The sequence below is a fragment of the Ambystoma mexicanum genome, chromosome 8 (assembly GCF_040938575.1).
Source record: "Ambystoma mexicanum isolate Mex_15411 chromosome 8, UKY_AmexF1_1, whole genome shotgun sequence".
NCBI classification, from domain to species: Eukaryota; Metazoa; Chordata; class Amphibia; order Caudata; family Ambystomatidae; genus Ambystoma; species Ambystoma mexicanum.
Genome location: NC_090929.1, coordinates 753573917 through 753598583, shown reverse-complemented (window position 1 = coordinate 753598583; position 24667 = coordinate 753573917). Strand labels below are relative to the sequence as shown.

At 46.3% G+C, this 24667-nt stretch overlaps 1 protein-coding gene across 15 annotated transcripts in view; it reads right to left on the bottom strand.

Moving 5' to 3' along the window:
- Positions 1-24667, bottom strand: part of SORBS1 (sorbin and SH3 domain containing 1) — an 862221-nt gene that overhangs the window by 404501 nt on the left and 433053 nt on the right. For all 15 annotated transcript variants that reach the window (XM_069610575.1, XM_069610579.1, XM_069610580.1 and 12 more), the window contains one exon: positions 15611-15658. In XM_069610575.1, the coding sequence (XP_069466676.1) occupies positions 15611-15658 (48 nt within the window). The remainder of the gene's footprint in view (positions 1-15610; positions 15659-24667) is intronic.

Here is a 24667-nt window from a genome sequence, read left to right as displayed (position 1 = left end):
CGTCAATACAAGGCATTGGGTAGGAGTTGAAGGCTGGGATGTTATTCACCTTTCGGAAGTCTACACAGAACCTCCATCCTTTGTCTGGCTTCTCTACCTATATAATGGGGAAGGACCAGGGACTGGTAGATGGCTTAATTATGTTGGCCTGGAGCATTTGCTCAACTTCTTAGCTGACAATATTTCTACGGGCCTTGGGTAATTGATACGGTTTGAGATATAATACCTTGCCTGCAGGGGTGTGGATGTGATGGTATGTTCCTTTCATCCTGTCAGGCTCCTCACAAAACACATCACGGAATTGCTCTAGCAATTCCAAAAGATCTGTTTGTTGGGTCTCAGTGATATCAGAGGGAATTTTGTTGTTCACCTCTTCCAGTATTAGGCAAGACAACATGGTGGCATTAGACTCAGATGTGTTCTCTTTCCACTCTTTTAAGTAGTTTGACATGGTAAATTTGTGTCTGTTGGTGTCATGATTCCTGCCCCTCACGTCCTCAGCCCTCCAAGATGTCAGGCTGGAGCCAGGCCACGATCACCTACATGGCCCTAAAGGGCCTCTCCATCCCTCCAAAGACTTGGCGCTTGTGGCACCAGACTCACTCACTCCCATAGGATAACATTGGGGATTGGACTTGTAGTGCATTGATGGGGGCAAGATGGATGCCCCCACATAATTCGGTTCCCAGAACTGCATGCGCAGTCTAGTCTTTTGGGTGTGGTTCAGCCCAGAGACACCTGGGATACCCAGAGACTATTTAAGCCACGCCCAGCCTGAGAAACATGCTTTGTGTTTTTCTGCACCTGCCGCGGGACACTGACCGTGTTCAGATCGGTCTCCAATAGGCCTGCATCTTTCTTCTGCGCTCAGCTCTGGCAAGAACAAGAACACTGTTAGGAACAGCCTTACCTTGCGGCGCTTCTGCCAATCATTCATCGCTTCTTCTGTTCTGCAGGCATCTTCGGCGGTGTCATTCCCATCCCGGCACGCCGCTTCCTAAGGAAAAGGGAAAAGAACAGAAAAAAGGCATTAGTAAGCATTCAGCAAATCTTCGATTATTTTTAAAGACTGTACGAGCTTCAACCGCTTAGCTGAATCCCAGCCACTCTGAGGGAACTCTGTCTCGGGAACTTCTTATCCATCTGCAAGAGGGAAAAGACACTCCAGGTTAGCGTGGAAACATCTAGAGGCGCCGCATACCGTGCTTACTCACCGCATTTCTTCCTCATAACCGGCATCCACGCTGAAAACGTCACGGCACCTAAAGGACACAGAATAAGAACTCAGTTCAATACAAATACGAAAGGGTTGCATCGCGCTCTCACTCACCTTCAGCGCTACTCATCTCAGCAGCATGTCACCATCTCCGGACGCCGGCCATCATCTAAGGAAGGAAAGGAACGAAGTTAGAGAACTGTTCAAAAGACTCATTATACTTACCTGTCGGACTCTTGCCAGTGAAGTAACTAGGCAGCAACGAGCCCGCATCAATCAACACGCCCCTGCGCTGAAAGCAGGACGGAGAGCACACTTTCCAAGAAAACAATGTGAGCTGTGGATCAAAGGGAAGGGTTGGACCCCGGGGAAGAAGTGGTTCAAGCACACAGAGACAATAGAGAGTTAAACTCTACCAATCCTGTGTTTCAGGCCCAGTCTCCAGTCGAGTAGACTCCAGGGAAGGGTTTGAGGTCGTAAGAGGTCATAACAGGCTGAGTGCCGTCCCCGTGGATACCCGGTGAGCGTTACAGTTGGTAAAGGTCTGGCTGGGCGATTTTATAATTACAGGGCCCTGTCTGTCCAGTACCTCATTTGGCCCATGCCATTTAGAAATACATTTGTCAACTGAGGTAGGGAGAAGTACAAGGACTTTTTGCCCGATAGAAAAAGATCTAAGTGACCTAAGTGACGCCTTCTTATAACAGGACGCTTTCTGTTAGCTTTGGGCATTACCAAGGAGATATAGTTCCAGAGGGAGGATGTCTGGAACAATGGTATTGGAGCTTCATCCCTTTCCTCCGTGTTTCTCACAGCATATCTAAAACATTCCTGACTTCTCGTCCATACAATACTTCAAAGGGTAAGACACCAGTGGAGGATTGCAGTGTTTTCCTTATAGCAAACAGAGCTCACGGAATCATCTGATCCCAATTGGTTCATTCCTTGTCAACTAGCTTTTTAAGAATGGTTTTATGGGTCTTATTGAACCGTTCAACTAACCCATCCGTTTGGGGGTGGTAAACAGATGTCCATAAGGTGGTTATATGAAGTAGCTCTTTCACTTCCCCCATGAGCTTACTCATAATGGTGGTACCACTGGCCGTTAACAAAAGAAGGGAAGTAAATGTTTGAGTATCTGTAGGGATTATTACGCAGGGGAAATGCCTCTGGTTATCAGGTGGCATAGTCAAGTATCACCAACACATATTTATTCCCTAACATAAATGTTTCAAGGGGGCCAATGATGTCCAGCCAAATCCTCAACGAAATGGCACTTCGATGATGGGTAATGGATTCAAGGGGGCAGGTAGAGGTAAGAGGGTGATGGTACATTGACATATTTCACAGGTTTGAACAAAGTGTTTGGTGTCGACATGTATCCCTGGCCAATAGAACTTGTTGGCCAAGTGAGCATGAGTCTTGGCTTGACCTAAGTGTCCTCCTGTGAGATGTGAGTGTGTGTTCGCAAGCACTATCTGTTTGTGAATTCAGGGAACCACTAGTTGTGCTCTTGGCATCCCTTCAGAAGTAACATCCCCTCTATACAGGAGTCTTTCCTTTGAAAAGAAAAATGGCCCTCCACCTGTCTGACCCTCAGACTGAGGTACAACCTGTAAGAAGGATTCAGCGAGTAAAGGATCGTTCCGCAGAACAAAGGCCAAGTCGGGGAGCATGTCAGAGCTTTCATCATGGATTGCTGGGGTTTGGGTAGAACGAGTTTGAGCATCAGCTTCCACTAAAGTACTCCTTTCAGTAATATCTTTCTCTGCCTCTTCTCTAGGCATAGGCAACATCACTCTTCCAAGTATTCCCTGGGCTATTTGGTCTCCTGCCTGGATCTGCAAGGTCTCCTCCCCATGATTCTGGAGTAGTTCCTTTACATCCCCCGCTAATGCCAGGGTCGATCACCCCCACCAGGACATCGTTGCCAAACTTTCATGCAAGTCCTGACTTGAGTGCCAACTGATGTATGTCACGGGAGGTGGAATAAGAACATGATCAGTAGGGGTAAGACGTCTCAAACCCAACAAACCCTTTAGGGGTCACTGTAGGGTTGGAAGCCCTATCACTTAACTTCTCATACTTCAGGGTCCCCCAACTTGTTTCAGTTGAGTTGCATTCCACACCTGATACCATGGGCCACATTACCAGTTTGGCGGTAGCCATGGAGCTATTAGCTACATGGCTGCCGCCAAACCGGACTCCTTTACCGGTTTCCCTGAATGGGGAATTACCGGGCCATTCCGAGTTCGGAGGGCCCGGTAATTCCTCCCTCAGGGAACCCGGGCCCGGACCTTCCCCATTCCCATTTGAGCCCCCATAGGGCTCAATGGGAATGGGAGAGGGAGCTAACAACGGGCCGATTACGACTGGCCCGTTGTTAGCTCTCTCTTCCCCTCGCGGGACCCGGTAACGACGCCTGGTTTTACCAGGCGTTCTTACCGGGTCCCACGAGGGGACCTCGTAATTTCGCGGAACGGGTTTAACGGGTCCGTCTCCATTAGCAGAGCCTGTTAACCCGTTCCGCGAAGGTCGTAATGAGGCCCCATATGTGAGACAGGTATGGTATCAAGAGAGACACAGACTCAAAAGCATTTGTTTAAAAACTATAATTTACTAAGGTTCCTGGGTTGGTGCAATGTCTGAGTGGAATTCTAAAGGGATGGTTCCCTTAACTGATGTTTCCTAATGGCTGTTGTTGTCTAATAGTCAAAAATAAGAGTCTGTCTGTGTCTAAACCTATGCTTGCCCTCACGCTGTACACAAATGCAATAGGAAGTCTTCTTAAAAGGAAAAATGGTGGTTCAACAAAAATGGAAAAACCAGAGTTGGTTTCAGGTGGTCTTCTCACCAGGTTCAATTTGGTCAATGTCACAAAGATGGATTCACTCAACAGGGCTGTTCGTAAGACCTTCTCCAAGCTCAGGCCTCTTTAGCTTTCAACACAAAACACAAAGTCAGATTCCTTAATAGACCTATCAGGGCTCCCTTCCCCAAGCTCAGGCCTCTTCCAGCTTTCAAAACAAAACACAATGAATAACAGTTCGTTTTGGTTTCACAGAGAGCCTTTCCTCCAATTTATGCCCCTCTATTTCCAAACATCAATTCAACTAGTCAGAATATGCCTTTACCTTACATACAGTCTTTCTTACACATCATCCTATCATGGGGTAGAACCAGAGGCTTTTGAAAATGCCAGGCTCTTTGCTTTTCCTCAGCGCCCACTCTGACCCTTTGCCCCTCTCTTGGTTTCTTACTCTTTACACTATTTATCTTCTGGTGCTTCCTGCGCCACTTTCATACATTATTTTCACTTTTCCATGCACACTTGCACTGTCCTTTTATTCCTCCTCTTTTTCGTGTCTCATGCATGTTTTTCCACAGGCGTATGGCCCCTTTTTACACTTTCTTTTCCTTTCGTGCCTCTTGTACCTTTTCCATGGGCTTCTGGCCCCTTTTACACTTTCTTTCTTTTCGTACCTCTTGCACCTTTTCCATGGGCTTCTGGCCTCTTTTACACATATCACTTCAAGGTCTGACTTTATTCCACTTATTACTTCACACACACACACATCTCTGCTTTGTCGCGCTTACACTGTTACCTTCGGTGTCTAGTCAAATGGTCGACAGACAAATGGTCGACACAATTTGGTGGACAGGTCAAATGATCAAATTTTTTTTTGAGTTTTATATATTTTTTTAGGTTTTCGTTTAGGGGAAAAAAAAGTGGTTTTTAGCAAAAAAAGTGAAAAATAATTTTTTCAATCATTTGACCTGTCGACCTTTTGGTGTCGACCATTTGTCCTGTCGACCATTTAGATTCGATCATTTGACCTACAACCGTCACCTTCATATCATTGAAATCTTCCCTTTAACTTCACTCAAATAGTTTAACAAACGCGGTCCTCTTTCCTGCCCGTTTTAAATGCCACAATGTATCGTGTTCTTGACAACCCGGCTCTGCAATGTTTTCAGACTCACTGGACTGACTTCTGCGCTGCGGCTACCCAACGGTTCTTCATTCTGAGGTCAGGGTATCATCGCCTGCACCTTGGACACTCCTGGGCTGTCTCACCGGCCCAGCGGAACGAGCACTTGCATCTGCAGTTTCTGCAGGAAACCAGCACGCATCTCAGTGTTATACTGAGTGTCATGCTGGTACTGTGTACCTGTTCACCGGGGCTCTTGTTTTGACCTTAAAGCCAGACTGTCAATGGAACTTTAGAGGTGGTGAGGTAGTGCATGGAACCAACCCAACTGCCTCCCCTGATCTGGAAACAGTGGTCGGTGCTGGGTCGACTCCCAATGCCACAAGACGGTGCTTACCTGATTACTGTGACGTTGGGACAGTGCAAGCACTGACATGGAAGGCCACGTAGAGTCCAATGGTGTTCTGGCGAAAGGTCACTGGGTGGAACTGAACCCACGATGAATACACCAGGAAGGCTCCACAAGAATCCAGGCAGGTGATGGAAACAAAGTACTACCTCCAGGTAGTTTAGTAGTAAATACTCCAAACAAAGGCAGATGAGACTGATCAGAAGCAGATGAGACTGATGAAGGCCAGGCAGTCAGGAAGGACCCCAAAAAGGGAGTAGGCAGGGCGAGGAAGGCAGGGAGAATGAGGACAGAGGAAGGCCGTCCAAAGGAAGGGACCAGGGGAAAGCAAGGCAGGAACGAACAAGGACAGGGCAGGAACAAGGCACCAGAGGGAGAGAGAGCAGGGCAGGGCAGGACTCAGTTGCAAGGCAAGGATCAAATGGATCAAAGATCAAAGGTGCGAGAGCGCGGCAAATGTGCAAGCTGAAATCCACGTTGAGACTCACTAGGCAAGGTGTCTCTGATCCTTAAATAGGGCTACAGGGCGAAAGTGAGGCCTGAGCTGCAAGTGGAAGTAACCGCATTGGCCGATGGACTGCGGATACACAAAACGCCGAACACGGGCGTCAGCGCATGCGCAATGAGGACACAATGGTGGCACCCAGAAGGACGGGACCCCGCCAGGCATCAACACAAGGAAACCACCAGCGTGGATACAGGCACCAGGATGGGATCCCGCATAGATGCTGTGCACATGGACAGGTAAGTGGCGTGACACTCAGCTCCCATACGCGGACTCTCCTGGGCTCCCTGGAGATAAAGCTACTCGCCACACTTCTGCTGTTGCTAAATGCAGCTTCTCAGTGTCTCGGCATCCCGATCTCTGGCCTCTGGTCCTGGGCAGCTCTGGCATCTCAGCTCTCCTCCCAACTCACTCTTTTGCTTGCTCTCCTACTGCATCCTCCATTTGTGTAAGACCACACCTTTTATAGCAAAAGGACCAGTCAGGTGTGAATAGTATGGTTTGCAAAGGTAGCGGGCGCCCCTCTCTCGATAGAACAAGGCTTGATAACCTGTTCAGTGGTTATTAACCACTTGAGAGTTCGCAGCCACTGCTTTTTCTCACTGTGCCTTTCACAGATGGGAAATATCCATTTGCATGTCAGTCCAGCACCGAAATGCAATGGCAATTCCAACCTGAACGAGAGTACCACCAGCAACCCCATACACGTGTTTCACCCTTGTTGGGGATCATCAGTGAGGTGAAGCTGATGCCTCTCTAAGCACAGTGAGAGGGAGACCACGTCTGGTTGCCCCCAGGAGACCTAGGGTTACCAATCCCAGGTTCCTTGAAATTTGGTTTGCAAAGGTAGCGGGCGCCCCGCTGTCGATAGAACAAGGCTTGATAACCTGTTCAGTGGTTATTAACCACTTGAGAGTTCGCAGCCACTGCTTTTTCTCACTGTGCCTTTCACAGATGGGAAATATCCATTTGCATATCAGTCTTTGTCCTGCCCAGGGGCAGTCCAGCACCGAAATGCAATGGCAATTCCAACCTGAAGGAGAGTACCACCAGCAACCCCATACACGTGTTTCACCCTTGTTGGGGATCATCATTGAGGTGAAGCTGATGCCTCTCTAAGCACAGTGAGAGGGAGACCACGTCTGGTTGCCCCCAGGAGACCTAGGGTTACCAATCCCAAGTTCCTTGAAATTTGGTTTGCAAAGGTAGCGGGCGCCCCTCTCTCGATAGAACAAGGCTTGATAACCTGTTCAGTGGTTATTAACCACTTGAGAGTTCGCAGCCTCTGCTTTTTCTCACTGTGCCTTTCACAGATGGGAAATATTCATTTGCATATCAGTCTTTGTCCTGCCCAGGGGCAGTCCAGCACCGAAATGCAATGGCAATTCCAACCTGAACGAGAGTACCACCAGCAACCCCATACACGTGTTTCGCCCTTGTTGGGGATCATCAGTGAGGTGAAGCTGATGCCTCTCTAAGCACAGTGAGAGGGAGACCACGTCTGGTTGCCCCCAGGAGACCTAGGGTTACCTATCCCAGGTTCCTTGAAATTTGGTTTGCAAAGGTAGCGGGCGCCCCTCTCTCGATAGAACAAGGCTTGATAACCTGTTCAGTGGTTATTAACCACTTGAGAGTTTGCAGCCACTGCTTTTTCTCACTGTGCCTTTCACAGATGGGAAATACCCATTTGCATATCAGTCTTTGTCCTGCCCAGGGGCAGTCCAGCACCGAAATGCAATGGCAATTCCAACCTGAACGAGAGTACCACCAGCAACCCCATACACGTGTTTCACCCTTGTTGGGGATCATCAGTGAGGTGAAGCTGATGCCTCTCTAAACACAGTGAGAGGGAGACCACGTCTGGTTGCCCCCAGGAGACCTAGGATTACCAATCCCAGGTTCCTTGAAATTTGGGTTGCAAAGGTAGCGGGCGCCCCTCTCTCGATAGAACAAGGCTTGATAACCTGTTCAGTGGTTATTAACCACTTGAGAGTTCGAAGCCACTGCTTTTTCTCACTGTGCCTTTCACAGATGGGAAATATCCATTTGCATGTCAGTCTTTGTCCTGCCCAGGGGCAGTCCAGCACCGAAATGCAATGGCAATTCCAACCTGAACGAGAGTACCACCAGCAACCCCATACACGTGTTTCACCCTTGTTGGGGATCATCAGTGAGGTGAAGCTGATGCCTCTCTAAGAACAGTGAGAGGGAGACCACGTCTGGTTGCCCCCAGGAGACCTAGGGTTACCAATCCCAGGTTCCTTGAAATTTGGTTTGCAAAGGTAGCGGGCGCCCCGCTGTCGATAGAACAAGGCTTGATAACCTGTTCAGTGGTTATTAACCACTTGAGAGTTCGCAGCCACTGCTTTTTCTCACTGTGCCTTTCACAGATGGGAAATATCCATTTGCATATCAGTCTTTGTCCTGCCCAGGGGCAGTCCAGCACCGAAATGCAATGGCAATTCCAACCTGAAGGAGAGTACCACCAGCAACCCCATACACGTGTTTCACCCTTGTTGGGGATCATCATTGAGGTGAAGCTGATGCCTCTCTAAGCACAGTGAGAGGGAGACCACGTCTGGTTGCCCCCAGGAGACCTAGGGTTACCAATCCCAAGTTCCTTGAAATTTGGTTTGCAAAGGTAGCGGGCGCCCCTCTCTCGATAGAACAAGGCTTGATAACCTGTTCAGTGGTTATTAACCACTTGAGAGTTCGCAGCCACTGCTTTTTCTCACTGTGCCTTTCACAGATGGGAAATATCCATTTGCATATCAGTCTTTGTCCTGCCCAGGGGCAGTCCAGCACCGAAATGCAATGGCAATTCCAACCTGAACGAGAGTACCACCAGCAACCCCATACACGTGTTTCACCCTTGTTGGGGATCATCAGTGAGGTGAAGCTGATGCCTCTCTAAGCACAGTGAGAGGGAGACCACGTCTGGTTGCCCCCAGGAGACCTAGGGTTACCAATCCCAGGTTCCTTGAAATTTGGTTTGCAAAGGTAGCGGGCGCCCCTCTCTCGATAGAACAAGGCTTGATGACCTGTTCAGTGGTTATTAACCACTTGAGAGTTCACAGCCACTGCTTTTTCTCACTGTGCCTTTCACAGATGGGAAATACCCATTTGCATATCAGTCTTTGTCCTGCCCAGGGGCAGTCCAGCACCGAAATGCAATGGCAATTCCAACCTGAACGAGAGTACCACCAGCAACCCCATACACGTGTTTCACCCTTGTTGGGGATCATCAGTGAGGTGAAGCTGATGCCTCTCTAAACACAGTGAGAGGGAGACCACGTCTGGTTGCCCCCAGGAGACCTAGGATTACCAATCCCAGGTTCCTTGAAATTTGGGTTGCAAAGGTAGCGGGCGCCCCTCTCTCGATAGAACAAGGCTTGATAACCTGTTCAGTGGTTATTAACCACTTGAGAGTTCGCAGCCACTGCTTTTTCTCACTGTGCCTTTCACAGATGGGAAATATCCATTTGCATATCAGTCTTTGTCCTGCCCAGGGGCAGTCCAGCACCGAAATGCAATGGCAATTCCAACCTGAACGAGAGTACCACCAGCAACCCCATACACGTGTTTCACCCTTGTTGGGGATCATCAGTGAGGTGAAGCTGATGCCTCTCTAAGCACAGTGAGAGGGAGACCACGTCTGGTTGCCCCCAGGAGACCTAGGGTTACCAATCCCAGGTTCCTTGAAATTTGGTTTGCAAAGGTAGCGGGCGGTGTGAATAGTAACTAGTGAATGCCTGACCCAGCGTGACTCATTTTAGTGGGACAACTTGAGTTCTTTCTAGGGTAAGCTGCCCTTATTTTTCCCATGTTATTTCTATAGGTAATCCTTACTGATCTTAGTTGCCTCTTCCTGGTCTCAGTATTTGTTGGAAATGGGGAGGGGGGCTTGGGGTGAGATAGAAAATACCCCATAAATGCAGAGGGAGAGTAAGTTGGGGTTGTTTTGGAATTGGGGAAATACCATGGGCCTCATTATAAGTTTGCCGGTCTGAAAACAAGGGTGCAGGTAAACTGAACGGCACCCTTGTTTCCGTACCAGCAAACTAGAAGTCTGCATGCCGGAGCCGTTGTGCCCGACGCTGCTCCCATGTCCCCACTCCCATAGAGTCCTACAGGACTCTATGGGAATGGGGATTAACAAATATACCAGCGCCTGACTTCCCGGCCACCAGACTCGTAATGAACCAGTGGCACCGGGAGGTCAGGCGCCGGTAAATTATTACAGGTCCAGTGGCAACCCGCTGATAGCAGCGGCAGGGTTACCGCCGAACCCGTAATGAGGCCCCATGCCTCACCCTTGGGTATCCTCCTCCCAATCTCTTGTGAACTTCCACTCAAGTGATCCTCCCTCGCTTGTCCACCCCCAGGGTCAGGATCCAAAAGTGATGGCCCTTCCCTGGCCACCTGAATGGGAGATCCTGAGGGAGTAGGTGGGAGAATACCGTCAGGTTTCTCCCAATATACATATATATATATATATATATATATATATATATATATATATATATATATATATATATATATATATATATATGTATTGATCCTTTGCGCTACTGCAGGGCACAGTTAAGGTTAAGACAAAGTATGTGGCTTTCAGAATATGACTTTTCTTAATAACCTTTGAACGCTTGCATATACAAATCTGCACATTTTCAAGAGTAACATTTTGAGGCAGCCATCTGTGAATGCAGATTTCTACATTAACAGCTTCATAATTTCAATTTCTTTTTACTTTGATTGTGTATTGAACAGGTCTTAACATGGGCTTTACCCATAGGAAAAAGAAATATCTCCAAATTTGCAGCTTTGATTTTCCTACGTTTTCGCAGGTACCTAGCTTTTCTCTTGAATTGGGGGACCTAAAAAAGCCAGAAAATTCACTTGGCCAATTTTGAGATATTTACATTTGGAATCTATGTATATAGGACGCATGTGCAGAATGAATGCACCTATTTCATATGAACTGTACACAGAGCGTATGAGTTTTACAGTACGTACATTACACAATTAACATCTCCTTAAAACTCATATCATAAGCAAGTCTCAATTGATTTGATGTCAGTTTTAAGGTAATGCATTAGATGTCGACTTTTCATACGGACTGTACACAGAACAAATGAGTTGTACATTTCATACATTACACAATTAACATAAAAAAAACTCACATCAAAGGCAAGTGACAGCTGACTTTGATATCAGTGTTAAAGTGATGTAATAAATGTACACATTTCATACATAAACATACTCTTTAGGAGGAATACAATGCATGAGCAGAATGAAGGTACATTTTATATTAAAACCTTACTAGTGCATTTGCATTTTTAACATTGTGTATATGAACACTAATAACGTGCTCCTACGACATACGCAACTAACCCACATGTGCTTACAACACATAACATGTAGATGTATGACAAGCACTCTCACATGCACCCAGGAAACATGAACATCTATGACACATGCAGCTACAACACATGGTCCTAACACCCATGCTCCTACCACACACAATCCTGCCAGACATGCTCCTACCACACATACTCTAATCACACTCTCTTACTGCACTCTTACGGCACATACTCTAATGGTCCACACTGCTCACGCCACATGCTCCTACGGCACGCGCTGCTAGAACATGTGTTCCTACAACACACACTGCTAGAACATGTGTTTCTACAACACACACTGCTAGAACATGTGTTTCTACAACACACACTCCTATAATACATTTTCCTATGACAAGCACACCACCTACTCACATGCCTACTACCCATTAAATGATCCTACAACATGCACTTCTATGACATGCACTCCTACAAAACATGGTGCAATGACACATATTCTTACAACACATACTCCTACCACAGAGGCGCATGCCACATGCACAGCAATGCCACTTGCAGAGCATATGAGTATTACAGTTGGTATATTACAAAATTAACATCTCTTGACAACTTAGATCAAAGGAAAGTCATGCAAGCTCTACACTGAGCGTATGAGTTCTACTGTCCTTACATTACATAATTAATATCTCCTAAAAACTCACATGAAAGGCAAGTTACAGCTGACTTTCAGGGTAGTTTTAAAGTGATGGAAAAAATGTACACATTTCATATGAACTGTACACAGAGCAAATGAGTTTTACAGTTCATTCATTACACAATTAACATCTAAAACGTCATATCAAATGCAAGTGGCATCTGACTTTGGTGTCAGTTCTAAAAGTAAGGAATAAAAGTACAATTTCATATATAATAAACACTTTTTTCTTTTTTTTAAAAGTGCACTTTAGTTGTCATACAATGCATTAGTAGAACGGAGGTACATTTTATATTAAAACTCTACACGTACATTTGTGATATTAACATTGTGTATGTGAACACTAATAACACAAACTCTTACTATGCACCCTCTTACAACACATGCTCCTATGACACAAGTTTATATAACATGCACTCCTAAAACATGTGCCTCTTTCACATGTAGTCCTATGACACATGCTCCAACAACACACGGTCCAACGACACACTCGTATAAAACATACTTGTATGATGCACGCACCTATCACATGTGCTGTTATTACTCACACTCTTACAACACACACTTATCAGCCACACACCTCACACATGCTCCTACAACATGTGCACCTGCAACTACAACACCCGCACCTACATCATGTGGATGTATTACATGTAGATATATGACATGTGTAAGTCTGACACACTCTCCTACAGCACATGTTTCCATAACACTATCAGACGACACACACTCTTCTAAGACATCCTGTTATGACATATGCTCCGATAACACACACTCCTACAACACATGCTCCTACAATGCATGCTCCTACAACACATGCTCCTTCACCATGTGCACCTACAATACATACGACACACAATGTTACGAGACATGCTCTTACAACACAGAAACGTACAACACACGCACTTATGACACATACACTTATGGCATGAGCTGCTATGTAATGTAATTTAGTGCCCATTTGTATAGCACCTTTCACCATTGATATGGTCTCAATACGCTGTAGAACGAACACCCTTGGGGGACCGAAGTCACAGTATGGAAATTTGTCAGAGAGTTATAGGATGGATGTGTGCATTTTAGCTGATACAAAGATAGGTAGGCATAGCAAAGTCACTGCTAGTCACCCATGTTGAGCAGGCATGTGGGTGGGTGCAGAGAGGTAGCCTCGAGAGTATGCAAGAGAGATAATATGGATGCAGCTAGGCCGAATTTTATCGTGGGGGTTAGCTGCATTCTAATGGCATAGGTGCTGTGCAAGTATGTGAAGCAGGAGAGACATTATGTGAACATCTAGACCGTATTTTATCGTGAGGGATAGCTGCATTCTAATGTTAGAGGTGTTGTGCAAAGTGTGTGAGGCAGGAGAGACATTATGTGTACAGCTAGAGCACATTTTATCGTGGGGGATAGCTGCATTCTAATGGCAGAGGTGTTGTGCAGGAGAGACATTATGTGTACAGCTAGAGTGAATTCCCCCATAGGGGAAAGCTGCATTCTGATTGTCAGGGTGTTCAGAAAAGTATGGGAAGCTGTGCACTCTAATGGCCAAGGTGTTGTGCAGTGTTTTAGGGTGGTGAATGTAAATAATGTGTGCTGAGAGGTAGTCTGGAGAGAATGCAAGAGTGGGAGAAAACGTGTGCAGCTAGACCACATGTGGGATAGCTGCATTCTAATGGCATAGGTGTTGTCTACTGCGTCTTAGAGTAGTGCATGTAGTGGAAGAGTACTGAGAGGTGGTCTGGGGAGTGTTTGAGAGCCGGAGATATATTATGTACCCTCACAATTCAACTAGATGCAATACACGAGCCACCCTTGAAATACATCTGAAAGCAATCCAGCAGCCACCCCCAAAGTTCACCCTGGAGTACCACACTAACTGCCCTCACAGTTCATCCAAGTGCAAATACATTGGCTACCCTCACACATCAGTCAAATACAACACATTGGCTCACAATTCTTAGGTTATTTTCTTATTCTGTGGTCCGCATAGGAATAGGTAGCTAGTTCAAAAGGTGCGGGCAGGGTTAGTCATGGTGCTAAGGGGAATAGTCATGTCTTTAGGGCCCTGCGGAAGGGCAGGTGATCCTCTATGCATCGGATGTTAAGCAGCAAAGATTTCCAGATAGTGGAGACTTTGATGGAGAAACTGGTGCCTCCAATTCTGGTTGATTTCAATGGGGAGATCACCAGAGGAAGAGCAGTGCCTGATCATATGTTTCTAATGGGATGATAGTGGGTAACGTAAGGCAGGATACAAGGTCTGGGTGAGGGGTGGAGATGGATTTAGGGATTTTTTTTTTTAAGTATTTGCATTTCATCAGCGTAGTTATAGAAGGTGAGGTTGTGTGCATGGATACGTGTTGGGAGAGGGCTCATATAGAGGTTTAAAAGGAGAGGAGATAGGCAGGTGCCTTGGGGGACTGGAGGGAGGTGATTTGGTGTCTATTTGCAAGGAATGAGGAGATCCACTTTAGTGCTGCGTCCCTAATGCCAAGGGAGTGGAGTCTGTCGATAAGGATGCTGTGGTTAATGGTGCCAAAGGCCACTGAGAGGTCAAGTAGTATGAGTGTGGCAGTCCTGTGAGTCTGCAGTGTTTTTGAGGTCGTCCCACATCTAGACTAGCGATGATTCAGTTCTTTGAAGGGGTCTGAAACCGGTCTGGTTGAGGTCGAGGAGGTGGTTGTTTTCCGTATTGGGAGTAGGAAGTGAGGTCAGTGAGTTTGGCTAGGAAACAGGTGTTAGAAATCGGTCTGTAGTTTGCAGGTTAGTGGGGTTCAAGAGATTTGCTTTTAGGAGGGGGTTGATGTGGGATGTTTTGAGAGCCATGTGTCGATGAGGTCAATGGACGGTGGAAGATGCTCTTATGCTAGACACAGACACTCATTCGAAATGCTCTTACAACATGTGCTAGTATTACAACAATCAAAATCAATAATCACATAACCATAAAAAAGTTGAAATTATTATTATTTTTTTTTCAAATGAGTAAATCAACAAAAACCTAAGGTCTAAAAGCATTGAAATAATAAAGTTATCGTAATAGCATAATAAACTATATTAATACATTAAAAAAATATATTAAAATGAAATATCATGGGAACCTTAACTCAATCTGTTTTTGTTTTGCAATGTATTGTTTTTTTTTTCTAAAATGTTTAATAGGGAAAGTACTGTAATGTGTTGTGAGAATATTTCTTTTTTATTAAAAATGCTAAATTGTTTTTATGGAGGTTTGGGGCAATATATTTTATACATTAGGCTTTTCTGTATTGAACCAATGAATTTTGAATTGTGATAATTGTGCATGACGTTTGCTCATGTATTTTATCTATACCTATCTTTCTTTAACTTACGTTTCTCTGGGTCTGATATTTAAAACATGGCTTCACGAGCTGCGTAAAAGAATATAGGCTATCATAACGCATGAAATACATAGAGTACAATGATGAAATGCTCTGGTTACAGTTAATACAGAGATAAACAGTCCTCACCATCGTCTGAATATGGATGCTGTGCTGGATAAGAATCGGAGTCCTCATCTGCAATATAAAATGTGAAACCAAGATGAATATCACACTCAAAGGTGGTTGATTTTGCTGCCACTTACAATAGTCATACCAAAAGTGCTGCAATAAAAAGGTCACCATCAAAATGCCATCATAGATCTATGCTACAGTGCAGCAGATAACATCTTGAAACATACCTGTGGCTCCATGAACTTCTTAAAAACAGGTGCTGTTTAAAATCCACTATATACCTTAAACACATCTTAATTAAGAGTTTGTATGCGTTTTAGACATGGTGAAAACATGAAGTATGCAAACTGGAGCGTGGGTCTGTCTTAATCGTACTTGTCTGATATATTGAGCTAAACCATTGAATAAAATCAGTGTGGGATCCACTATTAATCATTCTATTGTCAGAATCATATTGAAATTAACTTTAAATGTATAATTTACCTTTGGCCCAAAAAGAAAATGATTACCTCTTAATCTAAAAACGAAAGATAGACTAATGTCAAGGATATAGACGGTCACTCTAGTGATTACCTGCACCTCAGCATATATCTTACAGACTTTTCAAACCTGTACTAGCGCCAGACTAAAATCCTAAAGACATACAGGCCTCAGTTTAAAGCCTGGATCTGGTTTAGGAAATCAAGAAAGTAGCATGTTCCATATTAAAACATGTTTCATGTGCAGGGAGTATTCCCCATGCTTCTTTATCTAATGAGGATCTTGGGCACATACTGCTGAGTGAGGACCACCAGAGCCTATGGACAGGTCTATCAAAATTATACCGTCATCAAAAAAAGCCACATGAGAAATAAATATGATAAATATTTGGCGCAAATGTTTAAGTTTATTTGAAACATAGTACATCTGGGAATGATAGATTTATTCATGTATTGGGTATTTACAATGCATCGATACACAATGTGTTTCACATTGTATCAAAATGTAATTGTATTTTGATAAATCTATCTTTCTCTATTTGCACCTTCCTATAAGGTAACAGATGTCTGGAAAAAGGTTGCTTGAATTTTGTAATGGTTATGGCTAATATTACTGACAGAGATTTCTAAAGCAATGCTCAATTTATCAACCTATTGATATATTTTTTAAAAAAGTTGTGGTGTGTGTGTGTGTGTGTGTGTGTGTTAAAAAAAAAGATATCAGATTTACTTCCATTATTTCCTTTATTCTGCATGTGCAGTTTTGGAGTAATAATACACAACTGTACATAATAGACAACTGCTACAGAACCTTTATTTTGGAAGCTTCATTCATTCTTCTTGTCTTCGGCAAATATTGATCAGATGGAGTAGCATTATTTAAAAGTACCTTCTCTTAATGACTGCAAGTTAGTGAACAATTTACTTGACAACACATCTTTAGTTTTGTTAACAGTCATAAATATATAGATTCTACTTTTTAGGCACAGAAAAGCAACATTGTAAAAATGTTAGGTGTATTTGAGGTCTCAGATGTGTTCAGCCATGCAATTATCTAATCCTGTTTCTTCGTCCTTCTTTGCGGCTGATGTTGCCCAAACCAGACATTTTAGGAAGAATCAAAAAAATTGGAGATTTAAAACTTCGTTCTGGTGTATTTTGCTTTCAGGGCCACTAAAAGGCCTTACGATGGAACAAGGAGCAAAAAGCAATGTAAGAGCAAAAAAGTTGCCATTTAAATGTTCTTACAAAGTGTGCACCCCTCTTATTTTAATCACATTTTATTTAGTAGGTAGTGTGAGAAACCTGAAGGTGTCTCCCTAGCTAGTTCCTGGGGGTTTACCATCCAGGTGTCCAGGACACGGCCTTCGCTATTGGATCCAGTTCCTGGCTGTGGACCAGTGAGGGATGATCACCTGGATTGGGGGTCCTCATGGAGGGGTAGTGGGACACTGACGGGTGTGACGCAGTATCCCCCTTCTTTCAACACCTTTTCCCCATCCTACAACATAGGACATTCAAAACCACTACCCCCCCACCCCCCCTTTCTGAAATGAACGCTTTTGCACAGCACACTAGAGATCGGACTAACACCAGAGCCGTTTACCTGACATGTCCCAATACAAGGGTCAGAATAACACATACCTGACGGCCCTTTCCCTTCCCCGCAGGGATAAAAGGTGGAGCAAGAGAGCACAGTACAAGCATGGCAGACAGCATGACGGTATGGCTAACCAGGCACGGCAGTTCAAGAGAAGGAGAAAGACGGCAGGAATCGAGAGGGTGTTGTAATAAAAATGCCTTAACCAAGTGTTACTTCATCCCCTTGATTTATTAGCAACATGCTTGTTACGGCATTGCATCAGTTCCTTGCACTGCAGTCCTTTAAAAACAAGCATGGGCAAAGCCAACAGATTGAGTTTAGGTCTTAGATAGGCATTTTCCAGGCACTGGCATCATATGCCCAGGTACTCACACCATTTTTCAGCTGGTAGTACTCTAATAGAAGTGCCTGGCAAAGGCCTATCGCATGCCCACATAAAAAGCAAAAACTGTTGGCTTTTTGTTTATCTTCAATCTACACATATAGTTTAAATGTCAACCTTTATACCAGACAAGCCGCAAGGAGTGGAATCTTTCTTTTGAAGTATTTACTATAAAAGGTCCAATATTTACAATACAAAACATACCAGACATCAAAGTAATTTAATAACTGTGGCAAAGGTTTATGGGTTTGAAAATAAATGCAGCGCCAATATGAGAGTTAAAACCAGCGTGGCTGTTGTTTCTGGCTTGGATCTATGAGACATGAAATGGTCGCTTTTGAAAGCTATTTTGGGAGTGGCGCAGAATGTTGTTCATGGGAGGATTTCCCAGGCTGGAACTGTGAAGAAATGGCCAAGGACAGCAAAGGAACCCGCGATGGAATGTTGACCTGCTTTTGTGAAATAGATGCCCGGCTAATTATCCATCTGAGCAGGGATAAAAGGGGCCAGTGGGGTGGGAGGGTTTGCAGGAAAGGCAAGGGTATTAGAATTAGGATATTGGGACAGAGTGACATCATGTAGACACTTACAGCAATGTTACAGAAACCAACTGCCATTTTTTGAAGTGTATGTTCAAAAATTCAAATCTGTCAGTTTTATGGGCAAAGTTTATGTGATTGCTACTAGTTCTATCACCCTAGCCTACAATGCAAAATTATAGAAATGTGCCTGGTCCTCTTTGTGTTTTTTATAATAATAGAGAAGTGAGCAGATGTCTTAGCTGTATTTGTATGTCCCTACGTATGTGAGATGCATGCGGCCTCGTAGAACACCCGTCGCCCTACATCCATGTGCATGGATGTGGAGCCGGATTGACTGATGTGCAGTGGCAGAGACAGTTCCTCGATATGAGATTTTAAATCCTAGAACGAAGTGGCTCCACTCTCAGATGTGAGTTTAGAAACAGGAGGAGAGCCATAGTAAAGTAATGAGGATTCAGACTTCTGAAAGTGATGGTGCTGAAGAACACATCAGAACTGTTCCCCCAAATTAACACTGTGCCAAATGCTGCTGGTAAAATAACACTGAAGAAAAAGTCAGAGGGAATGACTGCAGTTGATGCCTGAACTCGAAAAATCGTCTCAAAGGGACACTCACGCAAAGCCGCTGTACAGGTTGAAGTGAAATATTCAGTCAGATGACCACTGCCAATGATTCAACCTTGCAAGTGGCCCCACATCTAGAGGGCTTGCATCAGAACTCTATTGCGCAGGGCAAACAATGCAGAGATGGGGAGACTTGTAAAGCCACTGCCTTGAGGCTGGCTGAAAATATATCCAGCTATCAAACGCATGGGTTAGGCTTCAGTGGTGTACAGTATAGTTTACCCTAGGTGGATATGGATATATTTTCTGGAGGGGATAACCGGGGGACCCTAATGTTGCACAAGTGGATAATTGATAGGCAAGCAGAGGAGTCCCATATGTGCAGAGCCGGGGAAACAGACCAGTGGAGCAAGGCTGTCAGAGATCTCTTTAAGCCGAGTTCCTTTTTTAGTATAATAGTGTTACCCATAGACACATCTTCCGTGCTACTTTTCTACCTCCAGGGTGTGGTGAACTATGAGGGTGAAAACATGGTGAGAAGTCTTGAAAACGGAGACATTGCCATTCTTTTGTTACTGCATAGTCATCTCTTTAATTCACAGAGTCGATGGTAGTTCTAATAACCGAGCAGAGGAATTAAGAAGAACACCATCTTTAGAAAGTTAATGAGCAGGGACTCTAGGCGTCGATTAATGCATACCACTGATACCCAGAACATCCTCTGATGGATTGTTATTTGGATAAGGACCCCCAGCTGAGATTGCACACTAGATTGTGGTTAACCTCTTGCACCTCTCCAAATAAATATTGGGAAAACTGTGATTATCCCACTATTTACACAGTAACATATCGAAGGGGAAAGTCCAGCAATAAAGCGGAAAAACTGAAAACTGGATGCACTTGGTAGATTATGTTGGATTTTAAATGAATGGTACACATTTATATTTTTACATGAAAATGTGTAAATAATGGGCTCATCAAACCTGGGAAAGGGCAATTTGTTTAAATGTTATTTAAAAGCATGCAACACATTGGGCCTCATTATAAGTATGGCGGTAAGGTAAAAACGGTGCCGGTAGCGCTACTGGCACCATTGCTACCGTACCGCCATACTACGAGCTGTGCTTGCGGGTGCCTGTCAGCCCGGCAGAGCAGAACCCGCGAGCACAGCAAGTCGGATGCACCGGCACTGTTGGAAACGGTGCCGGTGCATCCGATGTCCCCATTCCCATTGAGCCCTACCTGGCACAATTGGGAATGGGGATGTACCGGTTTCGTCACCCGCGAAAGGGCAATTACCAGGTCCGGTGGGGCCGGAATACCCTGGTAATTGTACATTCGCGGGTGCAGGACCCGGTTGCGAGTTTTACCGACAAGGCTACCTCTAACCGCGTAATGAGGCCCATTGTATGAAATGGGGTGTGGAATCCTGAGGAACAATTTATGAGACAACTAACTTTGCGATGCTCTTGCATTTCCAGAAATAACCAGTTGAGAACATTTATGAGACTTATGAGCACCTCCTCAATTAGGTCCCTTGTGATCGTTTCTAGGAATAATTTTACTGACAAACCCATGACGTCTTAAACACGCAATAGTGCTGCAGGTTACACAAGACTCATTCTGATTGTTTATGCCACAAATACTTTCAGGCTTTTTATTCTCCTGTTTTGTTCTAGTTTTTCTTTTTACTTTGTAGTGTATTTCAGAGCCCCTTTAAATGTGATGATCGCGGCAAAATAAACAAAGCCACATGACTGGGATGACAATTAATCTGTCATCTATTTAATTGAGAAAGTAAAGGGTGCTTTTTCCTGTCTTGCCAGATGTGAATACAATTAAATACAAAAGTCGTTATATCAGAGTGCTAGAAACATGTGTTTCGGCTCATCTAATCATGCACTTACAACACATTATAAGAAGCATAGATACACACTGCACCCAGAGCATGACTTCCATTAGGGACCCGTAAGTACACCTATCTCAGAAAATGAAGTCATAATATTGATGTTGCCTGCTGTCTTCTTTTCTCTCCCAGCTTCTCTCTCAGCCACACCCACCCATACTAGTCAACGTAAAATGGCGGGGAGCTGGGAAAAAAACATGTTAACACACATCTGACCAATCATCCTCGAAGAAGCGAACTACAAACCTGGGTTTGCTGTATGAGGGAAGTTCGTTGCTCAATGACAATAGCATTTGGAGAACAGTGTCTTCTAAAAAGGCACAGAGGAAAGCCAGACCAAAATCCAGGAACAGAGCCAAAAAGGAGAAGCACATTTTCAGTAAGGAACAAGTTACTTACCTGTAACTGTTGTTCTCCAGCATGGGTCTGGCATGGATTCACATGCTCATGAATATTCCCCGTCGTCAGGCTGGGAATCCTCGGTAAAGAAAAAACCAGTATCAGTTTCGTTTCTGATCTGTCTTTCGTAGTAATAACCAATCACTGGTCTCTGCGTCATACTGACCACAGCCAATGACTGCCCTCTACCTAAGCACCGCCTCCGGCAGCCATCTTCAGATTTGGAAGCACGTGAAGTGGCAGTATGACCAAGTGAAGAGCCGCAGAGGGGTAGGCGGGAGGGTTCGCATGTGAATCCATGCCAGACCCATGCTGGAGAACAACTGTTACAGGTAAGTAACTTGTTCCTTCTCCAGCATGGGGTCTGGCATGGATTCACATGCTCATGAATAAAGAATACATAGCAGTACACACATGCACAACCACGGGAGGTGGCAAAGGCTCAACATTAAGCATCACATCAACTCAACATTAAGCATCTTACCTCCTCACCAGGCTCACCTCAGGCGAACAGGTTGCGCAGCACTGCTTGGCCGACCCTGGACTCCTCCCTGGTATCCCGGTCGACGCAGTAGAATTTCGTGAAGGTGTGCGTCGACCTCCACGTAGCAGCCCTGCATATGTCCAGCAGGGGCACACCAGATAGGAACGCCGTGGTAGCTGCGATCGCTCTGGTGGAATGGGCTCTCGGACGGCCAGGCAGCGGTCGGTTTGCCAACCGGTGACAGTACATGATACAGCCGGAGAGCCATCTGGAAATGGAAGCCTTCGAGAGAGCCTTCCCCTGATTGACAGGTCCAAAGTTCACAAAGAGTTGTGACGTCTTCTGAAAACCCTTTGTGCGGTCCACGTAGAACTTCAGCGCTCTAGCTACATCCAGCGAGTGCAAAGTCCTCTCAGCCGGCGACGAAGGCGACGGGAAGAACACAGGTAACACCAAGGGTTCGTTGAGATGGAAGTCCGACGGTACCTTGGGCATGAAGGAGGGGTGCGTCCTGAGCACTACCCTCGTGTCGTGGAAAGTCAAGTACGGGGCCTTGCAGGAAAGGGCCTGGATCTCTCCCACTCGTCGTGCGGAGGTGATGGCCACAAGAAAAGCTGTTTTCCACGATAGAAACTTCAACGGGGCCGAGTGCAGAGGCTCGAACGGAGGTCCCATGAGCTTGGTCAGCACCACGTTGAGCTCCCACGCCGGGGCCGGAGCCTTCACCGGCGGGAACGATCTGAACAGTCCCTTCATGAACTCTTTCACCAGACGATGAGACCACAAGGACGTCCGCCCCGTGGTTCTGGTGTATCGGGAGATCGCAGCAAGATGAATCTTGATGGACGCGTGTGCCAGACCAGCCTTGGCCAGCGTCAGCAGGTACGGCAGAACTTGGGGAGCCGTAATCCGTAGAGGGTTAATCTTCTGTGCGTGGCACCAGACAGAGAACCTCTTCCATTTGTGTCCGTAGCATTTAAGAGTCGAGGACGCCCTGGCCTTTGCAAGAACCTCTCTGCAATCGGCCGGTATGTCGTATCCTCCAAACTCTAGCGCTGCAGGAGCCAGGCCTGCAAGTTCAGCGACTTCGGGTCGTGGTGGAGGATGGCGCCTCCTACCCTGGAGAGTAGATCCGCGTCCGCCGGCAGCTTGATCGGCGGGGACGCTGACAAGTCCAGAAGGTCCGGGAACCATATCTGCCTCGGCCACGCAGGTGCGACGAGGATCATCCTGCACCGTGACCTCTTGAGCTGGTTGACGAGCCGGATTAGCAGAGGCAATGGAGGGAACGCGTAGAGGAACAGGCCCTCCCAGGGGAACGAGAAAGCATCGCCCATGCTCCTCGTCTGGGGAAACCTGCTGGCGAACCTCCGGCACTTGGTGTTCGTCGCCGTCGCGAACAGGTCGATCTGGGGTGTGCCCCACCGTCGGAAGAGGCGATCCACCAGATCCTGCCGTAGTTCCCACTCGTGGCACGAGCGCAGCTCCCTGCTGAGTGAGTCGGCGATGGTGTTTTTTATCCCTGCCAGATGAAACGGCACCAGAAAAATCCCTTGGGCGACGGCCCAATGCCACAGGTCCTGTGCCTCCTTGGACAGCGCTGGGGACCTGGTTCCGCCCTGTTTCCTGATGTAAAACATGGTGGTGGTGTTGTCGGTGAAGATCCTCACCACCTTGCCCTTGAGGGATGGAAGGAAGGACCTGAGGGCCCAAAACACTGCACGGAGCTCCAGGACGTTGATATGCAGGGACTTCTCCGTCGGGAGCCAGAGTCCCCTTGCGTGCAGATTTTCGGTGTGCGCTCCCCACCCTTCCAGGGAGGCATCCGTGGTCACAGTCTCCTGGTGGGCTGGGGTCTGGAAGTCCATGCCCGCCGTCAGATGCGCGCGGGTGCCCCACCACCGTATCGCTCGTCGGAAACTCTCGTCGAGCTTGATCCTTTCCTCGAAGCTGCCCGTCGTCTGGATCCAGCGCGCATCCAGGAATTCTTGCAACGGGCGCATCCGGAGCCTGCACATGGGAATGAGGTAGATGCAGGAAGACATCATCCCGAGGAGGGACTTGATGGACCTCACTTTGGCCGCGTCGGCCACCAACATCCGTTGCACCTTGCCCAAGATGGTCCTGGTCCTCTCCTCCGACGGGGAGGCCAGAAGAGACACTGTGTCGAGCCTCGCTTCCAGAAACAGTGCGACTTGCGCGGGCACCAGGTGGGATTTGGCGTAGTTCACGGAGAATCCCAGGTCCGTGAGGAGTTGGACGGTCCTTGCCGTGTGGACCACGGCGAGCTCCCTCGTCTTGGCGCGGATGAGCCAGTCGTCCAGGTAGGGGTAGACGTGAATCCCCTCGCGGCGCAGCTGCGCCGCCACCGGTGCGAGGCACTTGGTGAATACCCTGGGTGCCGACCGTAGTCCGAAGGGAAGGGCTTTGAACTGGTAATGACGCCCTTGGACCACGAATCTGAGGAATTTTCGGTGCCCCTTTAGGATGGGAATGTGGAAGTAGGCATCCTCCAAATCCAACGACGATAGGAAGTCTCCTTCCTCCAGCTGACCCAGGACGTGCTGGAGGGTGACCATCCGGAACTTCTGCGCCTTGATGAACTTGTTCAGACGTCGCAGGTCTAGAATGGGGCGCCATCCTCCCGTCTTCTTCTTCACGAGGAAGTATCTCGAGTAGACTCCAGAGCCCCGAAGCCTCTTTGGGACGAGTT